A 10029-nucleotide genomic window follows, 5' to 3' on the forward strand; every position below is an offset into this window, starting at 1 on the left:
AAAGAATAAAAAATTTAATAAAAATAATGATTAAGTACCGTAATATTATTTTTTAATTGACAAGAGACGAAATAAAAATTTGTGAAATAATTAAAAATCGAAGTGAGATTTTACTCATAAGTAAATTACGATCTAAAGTCTAAATCAATAAATCACGAGTATCTAAAACTTAAGGTAGTGTTTGTTTTGAGGTACTGAGACAGAGACTGAGAGACTGAGACTCAGTATCATGTTTGTTGGTTTAGAGATTGGTACTAAAATTTGTGTCTCTGTTCCTAAAATTTCAGTATTTCAGTACCTCTAAAAAGTAGGGACACAGGAGACTAAAATTTTTAGAGATGAAAACTGAAACTTTAATAACATTTTATACCTAAAATACCCTCATTTCAATTAATTAATTCTAAGTTTATTGTTTGTGCAAATTAAATTAGAATTTTATTCTTGTTTTAGTTTTTGTCTCTCATTTTGCACCAAATAGAATACTGAGATTTATTTCAATCTCTATCTCTCAATCTCAGTCTTCCCGTCTCTCTCCACCAAAAGCTACCTAAGAGATTAATTTAATACATTAAGAACATTAAAGAGTTGTATACTATCAATTAATCCATAACACGCATTCACATATTTTTATAACATAAATAACACATTTAAAACTAAATGATTCAGTTATTAACTTATTAAAGTGGCGCACGCGTCAGAATTTTTTACACTTTATAAAAATTATATTATAAAATGCATAAAGTTTAGATAATGTGATTTAAAATTTAAATAAATTATATTATAGTGAGGAGGAAAAATTACTTGAGTGCGTATATACAAGAAATACTTTTCTTTTAGCCATATTCTTTATGCTAATGTAGTTTAGATAAAATAAAAGGTAGAACACTTCTTCAAAAAATAACATATTAGTATGTTATGAGTTTTTTTTTAAGATATGTAATCTATTTGAATATTTTAAAAAATATTGTCAATCTTGTTAAAAATTTAAACTTAACTAACTATATAAAATAAAATAAAAAATTAAAATTGATTTAATTAATAAAAAAGCAAAATACTCCTTATTTTTCAAAGTCCATATTCTTTGGGGTTAAGAAATGATTTATATAATGAGTAACGTGTATTTGGTTCTGACCCGTCCTCGACGGTCCAACCCCGTGTCGGGACTGGTCGTTCATTCACGCGGATTAGTGGCTTTCATCAGTTTCGTGCAAAAAACTTCAGACCCACGTCGCTCGCACGTGCCTCCCATTTCCTCCGCACGTGCGCTCTCTAAATCCCTCTTAAAATCTCTCTCTCTCTCTCTGCAACTGCAACTTCTATCTCCTCCATTGACCCCCTCGCACTTCACCAGCAACACGCACTTTGCTCCGCCGACAACAAACTCATTTTCCTTTTTTCCGTCACCGGAGATCTCTGCCGGATCATTTCCGATGTCGTCGGTGAGTTCTCGACTTCTCGTTGTATTCTCCCAACGTCTACTATTTCGTTCTCATTCGTTTTTCTACTAATTTTATTCTTGTTGCGAGATATCTGAAGATCTTATTTAATCGGATACGGATACTGCGAATATTTCATATGCCTTGCAATATTTGATTATTTAGTCAATGTATTTTGCTTAATTAGGATTTGTTTGCTTAGCATGTGTGGTTTTAGGTATGTAGGTATATGGAATTACTGAGTTAGGGACTCGTAACTGTTATGATGCACGATTTGGTGTAGTTCTAGAGCGTGTCTTTAAGGCTCTGAATCTCGTTTCGTTATTGATACTCGAAAGTTCTGTACCAAATAAACATTCCGAGTGTATCTTTGCTTACAGCTTTTTAGTCAATGGACCTAAGAACTGTCTTAAACCGCTATGGATGTTTCTTTCCATTTTCAGTGTAAACTTGTGAAATTTGAGTTTTATGTTTTGCATTTTGTTTGGATTGCCACTTGAGTTATGTGAATGCATGATGGGAGAGTCCCTGGTTGGTTCTCCACATCTAAATTTTGACAACTATATGAGATGCTTGTGACCATCTGAAAGCAACACAGGTTGAGTGATTTCTGAATAGAGATCCGTATTGAATTGTGCTTGAATAGCGTTTGGCAATACTGGTGTTTCCTCTCATAAAAATTGGTTGATTTGTCCAAGAAAATTGAATGGAAGATCATCTGAATTAGACGTGGAATCCGTATTTTTCTTCCTAACTTGTAATGAATAATATATAATAAGTATAAAAAATATTCTGTAGATGCTGACCTTTATTTTAACATTGCTAGCAAAACATATGTACATATGAATATTCAACCTCTACTGTCATTCAGTGATTTCTTTCAATTATATTTGTTAATTTCTCAAACTATTGAGTATTTTTTTTTTTTTGAAATTCATAATCACTTAGCCTATCGTCTTTCTGCTGACATGGGATCATTAAAATACAAATCAAGTTTATAAGGGGAAATACCTTTAGTAAGAAGTAACTAGTGTGATATTTTGGAAAATCGTTGCACTTGCCCAAGGTTTTATACCGTTATTATTTATTTAGTTGATAAAACATAACATTAACATTTATATGTTATTACTTTTTTAATCTCTTTCAGATAAAGACTGTTAAGGTCAGTAACGTTTCCTTGGGAGCTACTGATCGAGACATTAAGGAGTTCTTTTCTTTTTCTGGTGACATTGAATATGTTGAGCTTCGGAGGTCAGTTGCTGTGTTTAGCTTTTTTGTTTGCTTTCATTTCTAAAATGTTTGGTACCAATTATAAATTTATATATTGATGCAGTCATGATGAACGGTCCCAAATTGCTTATGTTACCTTCAAGGATGCACAGGGAGCTGAGACTGCAGTACTGCTATCGGTAATCTGTTTATCGTAATTTAATATATATTTGCACAATAATTGATTTGTTTTAATTATAAAGCATATTGAACATCCAATCAATTTGTCCTGATTGAACAATAAAGATATTTTATTCATTAATTGTTATTGGTAATTCATGGAGTTCCACATTTCACTAAGGTTGCATTCTTTAGTATTTTCTTGCTGACACTTATGGGATATGCATATTGGATTGATTATTATGTTGCTTAATTTTGGATACTTAACTTTTTCCCCCCTCTTCTAGATAGATTTTTTTTTTGTTTATCACAACTGAGGTATCCACCAACCACCGTCGAGCACAGTGACTTATCCCTCGTTTAGATAGAAATATAATTTTACTACTTGCGTTATTTAGTAATTTCAATCATCTTTCAAAACCAAACGTAAAAACTGCAGGCAGGTTTGACAAAATTTACCAAGGGAAATCTTATCTTCAGCTGCAAGCTTTGCCATCTATTATCAGTCTTCTGTCTGGAATCTCAAAAATTGACCTCTACAGTTATAGTTTGTAGCAGCCTGTTAGTTGGGATATGAAACATGTTCATGATTGTGTTTGTATCATTTTGTTTGGATATTGAGATCATAACATTGTTCATAACCTTCTATGCAATTCAAAACTTTTATTTCTAATAAAAGAAGAATTTTATTAAGTTGAAGAATAATTTATAACTAAATTTAACATAATTTCACATGTCAGGGAGCAACTATAGTTGATTTGTCGGTTACAATAACTCCAGATCCAGATTACAAACTTCCACCTGCTGCCTTTGCATCAGCTGTAAGTCTTGATGTGGTACTGTATTTTTTATTATATCAGTAATTAGGCTGCTGGAATCTTGCCGTATCAACCTTTTGTGTCATTTTGCAGCCAAAAGAAAGTCAAGCTCCCGGTGGTGCTGATTCTGCTTTAAGGAAGGCAGAGGATGTGGTTTCAAGCATGCTGGCCAAGGGCTTTATCTTAGGGAAGGATGCTGTCAACAAAGCAAAGACTTTTGATGAGAAGCACCAATTAACCTCATCTGCCTCGGCAAAAGTTGCATCTATTGATCAGAAAATTGGGTTCAGTGAGAAAATAACTGCTGGTGCTTCAGCTGTAAGTGGTAGAGTTCGAGAGGTTGACCAAAAGTTCCAGGTTTCAGAGAAGACCAAATCGGCATTTGCAGCTGCAGAGCAAAAAGTCAGTACTGCTGGTTCTGCCTTGATGAAGAATCGCTATATACTTACTGGTGCCTCCTGGGTAACAGGTGCTTTCAACAGGGTTTCTAAGGCGGCTGAGGATGTAGGACAGAAGACGAAAGAGAAAGTAGTTAGCGCAGAAGAGCAACAGAAGCGACAAGTGGAAGATCAGTATGCGCAAGTCCTTTCTGAGTCCCCAAAAGCAGGTTCGGCAGCAAGTGAACATCACTCTTCCAAGCCTGCCCCTGCTCAGGGTTTGATCCTTTGATTTGCTTCATGTGTATGTATATATACCTACTAGGATACTACGTTGAAAACTTCCCTGCAAACTGTTTCCATATGATTTACCACCACCGTTTTCTTCCATTGGAACTGCATGGAGAATTGTTTTTCTTGGACAAATTTGCAATTGTTTAATTTTTTCTTCTAAAAGATGAACTGAATTTCGTAGGTGTGAAGTAGCTTGTTTCTGCTAAACTGGGAAAACTGAGCACTATTTACATATATCAAGCATAATAGCGTACACTAATCCGCGCTTCGCTGCTATTCAATAGTGTACATATTACTAGCTTCTCTTTTATCACCCCACTACTATCAGCAAGCATTTTCAGGGATATGGCACTAGGAGGAGTGTCAAAGATCTCGGCGTCCAATCTAGAGTCAAGAATAAGGTTTGCAAGGCCGACAGCAATTTGGTTCGCCTCTCTGAAAGTGCCTCACCTCAACTCTCGAGTTCTGTTTTTTAGGGAAATGACTCTCCAGGTTTTTTTTTTTAATTTGGGTGTTCTGTTGGTTCTTTTTTTTCTCTTGGTTGATATTTCTCGTCCCAATTGTTTTTACATTTTGGGTCTGAATTGTCACTCTTATTAAAACCACATTTTCATCGCCCATGAGGATGAATTGGGCTATTATCATGTGGGCCGAACATTTACTCTTGAGCCGTCTGATAGTTTTTTTTGGAGTCTTTAACAGTTGTTAATTTGTGGTCCAAAAAAAAATAGTTGTTAATTTGATTGATCTTTGTTGCTAAATTGTATCTAAAATGGCATCTGTCCTCCTTCTCTCAGGGTGTGTTTAGAACACAGAAAGAGGCAATTGATTTGATTTGTTCTTTCTGTGTTTCCTGTCCTGCTTTTGCTCTCTGCTTCTGTCCATGAAGACACCGCCTTTAGGTTCCAAAAATAGCTCCTTATGGTGCTCTAGTTCAGTGTTGTGTACATTTGTCCCAAAACACTGTCGGCTGTGAAGATTGTATCTTATCTTCTCCGATGTGTGAAAAAGAGAGCAAAGTGGGAGTTTCAGTTCCCTTTGATCACATAAACACAATTTGCCATTTCCGTTCTGGCAAAACGGTCTCCCATTCTGACAAATTGCCATCCATGGTCTGACAAATTGTCATCACCGCCGTTTTGTTCATAACTATATAATCTCGGTTAGAAGTTTAGTTACAAGAAACTGACTACTCACATGAAACATATAAAAATAATACTTAAGAATCATTAGATCGTTAAACATATTTAAGTAAATTGTTTAACATAATATATGTCGATATCTTATTTATCATATTTTTATATGAAGACTGCTCTGGACTAAGCTCGAGATTATTAGATAAAGAGACAATGAAACAAACATATACGAATTTTAGATTCTCGAGATTCTTTAGTCATCGTAACGAGCATTTGAAAATAGTTTCGAAAACATTACTTTAAATAAGGGTAACAAATACAGAATTTGGATTCATTAAATTTTGGATTTTATTTGAGAGGATAAAGTATAATTTTTTATTTTTAAATATTTTTTTTTATGTTTTCTTTTGATCTCACCAATAAAATAAGATTACACTTTATCTCGTAAATAATGAAAAGAAAACATTTGTTTCGTAAAAGAAGAAAAACTACTATAAACACGACAAACGAACTGAAGAAGGTAAGTTTGATCTCTATAACTACAAAATACATAAGTTAATCTAAGTTTCCTAATGTAATATTGCGGGCGTACGGCTAAAGAAGTTAGCAAGTTCTTATTTATCATCAAGGTTGGAAAGATAAAATACTCCAACCAAAAATATTTTTGTGAGTAGTTACAAAAACAATGAATAAAATAAGGAAACGAAAATTTAATTACCTATTAAATTTATAATTTTTATCATTGAAATATATATCATTTGAATATAATTAAAATTTCATTTTGTTCCACTTAATTAAGAGTATTGCTATATATACAAGTTTTTTTTGACATATGCGGAAAATCACGTTATCCTCTTTGTATTTCGCGTTCCTCCTCCTTTTCCTTCTTTTCCTTCTTCTTTGTGTTTCTCCTTTTTTTTGGTGTGTTTCATCTCGGTCGTTGTTCTTTTTATTATTATTGTTGTTGCTGCATTGTTTTTCCTTCTCTTCTTTTTATTGATTTTGTAACATTATGTATTTTTTTTTGTTTGATTTTTTCCTCCTAAAAAGAAATATGAGAATATGAAATAAGAAGATGAAGAAGAAGAAGCAGTAGAAGATGAGGAGGAGGAAGATGGAGAGTTCTGAATTATACATAACTTATCAGCACACATACATCGAAAACTCTTAAACAATACGCTCGAATATCTTCATGTTACACCCAAATATTTTCGTGTTATACATACATTTGTTGCAATACATAAAAATATTTTCTTTAATGCTGTATTTTTTTCTTCTTCTTTTTTTCCTTATTCCTTTCTTTCTTTTAGTTGAATGAATATAAAATCATCATCTTTCAAGTAATTTTACAGCATTATATATTTTTTCTGTTTCTTTGTGTGATTTTTTTGTGTTTATTCTTGTTATAAGAGTAAAACAAAAAAAATTGAGAAGATAAATTAAAAAGAAAAAGATGAATAATAAAAAAAAGAAATAGAAGACGGTGATAATGATGAAGAAAATAAGAAAAAGTATTAAAAGATGAAGAGGAGGAAGAGGAAGAGTTTTAAATTATGCCGAACTTATCAGCACACATGCACCGAAAATTCTTAAATAATACACTCAAATATCTTCGTGTTATATCCAAATTTGCTGCAAATATAGAAAAATGTTTCCTCTAATGTTACATTTTTTTCTTATTTTTTTCTTTCTTTTAGTTGAATGAATGTAAGTTCATCATCTTCTAGCTAATTTTGTAGTATTATGTATTTCTTCTTCTTCTTTATTTGATTTTTTTTCTTATAAAAAGAGTAAAATAAGAAGAAATTTGAAAAGATAAAATAAGAAAAAAAGATAAATAAGAAAAAAAAGATGATGATGATGATGATGATGAAAAAGAAAAAAAAGAAGAAGTAGCAGAAGATGAGGAGGAGGGAGAAGAAGAGTTTTAAATTATGTAGAACTTATCAGCATATATACACTGAAATTTCTTAAACAATACACTCAAATATCTTCATATTACACCCAAATATTTTTGTTTTACACGTAAATTTACTGCAGATTCAGAAAAATATTTTCTTTAATGCAAAATTTTTACATTACATTCAATTCAAACTATCACCGATGAAACATTATTCACCTATAGAATTATAAACTACTAACAAAAAAATTAACTAGAATCGAACCACACCTCAGACACTTGATTGGATTCAACACAATAATCAATTTCGTCCTGATTTAATTGACAATCTGAACTTGAATTATTCATTATTTTCAACAATAAGATAACTGATAATAGAGAAGAAGGAAAAAAAGAAAGAAGGAGAAGAAATTTCAATAAAAAAGAATGAAGAATAGGAGGAGAAGGAGGTAATAGTGTTGGTAACGACGATAACAAAATAAAAAAATAACGAAAAAAATGAAGAAGAAAATGAAGAAGAAGAAAAAAAATATACAGTAATGATACGAAGAAGAACGTTGTATAAACTTGTACTAAAAAATAACTTGTATTTAGAAAATAATTACTTAATTAATATCTTTATTTTACCTTTTACGAAATCATTGTTAATGTTCTTACAATATTTAATCATTTCTTCCTAATGAACTAGAAGCTTCCGCAGTTGTTTATGCAACGGGTCACTATCACTATGTCGTCTTCTTAGAGGTTTGTTGAATTCATAATTCAAGGGTTTAGTATGAGTAATGTAATTCATTTTTTAACCAGAACGTTGCTGATTCAACAAAGCTGCCACCGAAATCTTAATTATATCATATCTATAATATTAGCAGTTGGTGGAGGGGTGGTGAATAAAAGCTACCGTCATTCTTACTTTGGACAGTAAAGGTAAGCGCACTTGTAAGTTGTAACCAAAAGTAAAGGAAAATATAAAGTGGTGCCTCTTTTACCGTAAAAATAATTAATTATCTAGTTAAACTATTTTGGTATAGGAAAAGAAACTTTGTTGACTTTTGTTATGTGTATAAATGGGATATAACCTTTATAATTGAATGGTATATCATATTATTAGTACGAGGAGGGATAGAGGACTAGAAAATTTTGTGATTTGTAGTCATTAAATAGTTATTAATAGAGTTTTTAATGGTGTAAGATTTTATTTAGTGGTGTGAAATTACTCATTATTCTTTTGCTGGTTAAGTGATAATCATATTTTAATAAAAGTGTTGGCCCCCTAAACTTTTTCTGATAGTATTTATGCTTCAACTATTACTAGGGTTGGAAGTGAGCCGATCTGAACTAAATTCGGCTCGACTCACGAAAATTAAGTTTAGCTCACGATTCGACTCATTAAAAATTAAACCTATTTCATAAATTCAATCTTGGTTCAACGAAAGTTCACGGGCTGACTCGAGTTCACGAACTGATACATTTAATCTATATTTTTAATATTATATATATAATCAAGTCAGTTTACGAGTTAATAAATTGAGCTTATCCAACCTCAAATTCAACTTATTTAATTTATGAGTTTAATTCAAGACTGAAATTCAACTCACCAGCTCACAAATTTGATTTATCGAATTATTAACGAGTTAAACTCAAACTGACTCGTAAGCTAGCTTGACTTATTTCCAACTCTAACTATTACTGAATTAGATAAAGACAAAAAAGCAATCTTTTATATATAACAATAAGCAGAATGAAAAAAAAAGGTTTTGGTATTTAGATATTTATGTGATCTAACTCTAATATCAAATTTTTTTTTACTCTGAAATTTTATTGTATGTCTCTCAAAATTTCACTCTACAATATGCAAAATTATTAAACATACTGAAAAACACAATATATAACTATTAAAAATAAGAAAAAGTATAAATAGACAATAAAAATACTAAATAATATGAACAATAGATATATTGAATATTAAATTTATTAGGTGTGCAAATAATTATCTAATATTAAAATTTAAAAAAATACTTTAAGAATATAATATATTTTTACTTTATTGAATCAATTTTAAAATTTATTATTTATATTATTCACAAAAATTATCCTCTATCTAACAAAATCTATTTTAATATTGGCCATGTTCTGTTAAATAAATAAAAGAGCTACCTGATATGACCCTTGACATTAGTCACGACCGTTTCTATGTAATAGCCATGGCAATTCATTGAAGAAGAATGCTAGGGCAAGTAAGTTTAGTGTTTTATAACTATTAATTGATCACTAATAATATTTTTAATGGTGTGAGATTATATTTAATGGTGAGAGATTATTCACTTTTATTTTAATGATTAAGTGCTGACAAAAAAATATAAAAATTACTGCCCCTTAAACTTTTTCTTCATTGAAAATCATTCTTGATTCTCTAAAGTCCAAACGTACCGCCATAGACAACCTACTCAAGCGTCCGTATTCGACTATTCGTTTTTTTCATTGTTTACCGCATATTTTAGTCCGACAAATTAAAAATAGAAATAAATCCAAAAGTTTTATAGAAGGACTGAATTGTAGATGAATTTTTTAATTAATTTTTATTATATTTTTTTATTTTATAAAAATAATTTAGACATAACATATAATTATTGAGTTAATTTTTTAAAAAATTTATCAATATATATTAAAAATTTATAATTT

The 10029-nt window shown here is 30.8% G+C and overlaps 1 protein-coding gene across 1 annotated transcript; it reads left to right on the forward strand.

Moving 5' to 3' along the window:
- Nucleotides 1-1225: 1225 nt before the first annotated feature.
- LOC107487176 (binding partner of ACD11 1) lies at nt 1226-4502 on the forward strand. Its single transcript, XM_016107778.3, has 5 exons — nt 1226-1439; nt 2584-2687; nt 2770-2845; nt 3566-3646; nt 3737-4502. The coding sequence occupies exons 1-5, from the start codon at nt 1431-1433 to the stop codon at nt 4310-4312; spliced, it is 846 nt and encodes a 281-aa protein (XP_015963264.1). The 5' UTR covers nt 1226-1430; the 3' UTR covers nt 4313-4502.
- The last annotated feature ends 5527 nt before the right edge of the window (nt 4503-10029 follow it).

The sequence above is a fragment of the Arachis duranensis genome, chromosome 5 (assembly GCF_000817695.3).
Source record: "Arachis duranensis cultivar V14167 chromosome 5, aradu.V14167.gnm2.J7QH, whole genome shotgun sequence".
NCBI lineage: Eukaryota > Viridiplantae > Streptophyta > Magnoliopsida > Fabales > Fabaceae > Arachis > Arachis duranensis.

What these genes read in the sequence shown, in the direction of transcription:
- LOC107487176 (XM_016107778.3), top strand. An exon ending in AGACTGCAGTACTGCTATCG is followed by an intron (nt 2,846 to 3,565) that starts GTAATCTGTTTA and finishes TTCACATGTCAG; the next exon opens with GGAGCAACTATAGTTGATTT. An exon ending in CTGCTGCCTTTGCATCAGCT is followed by an intron (nt 3,647 to 3,736) that starts GTAAGTCTTGAT and finishes GTCATTTTGCAG; the next exon opens with CCAAAAGAAAGTCAAGCTCC.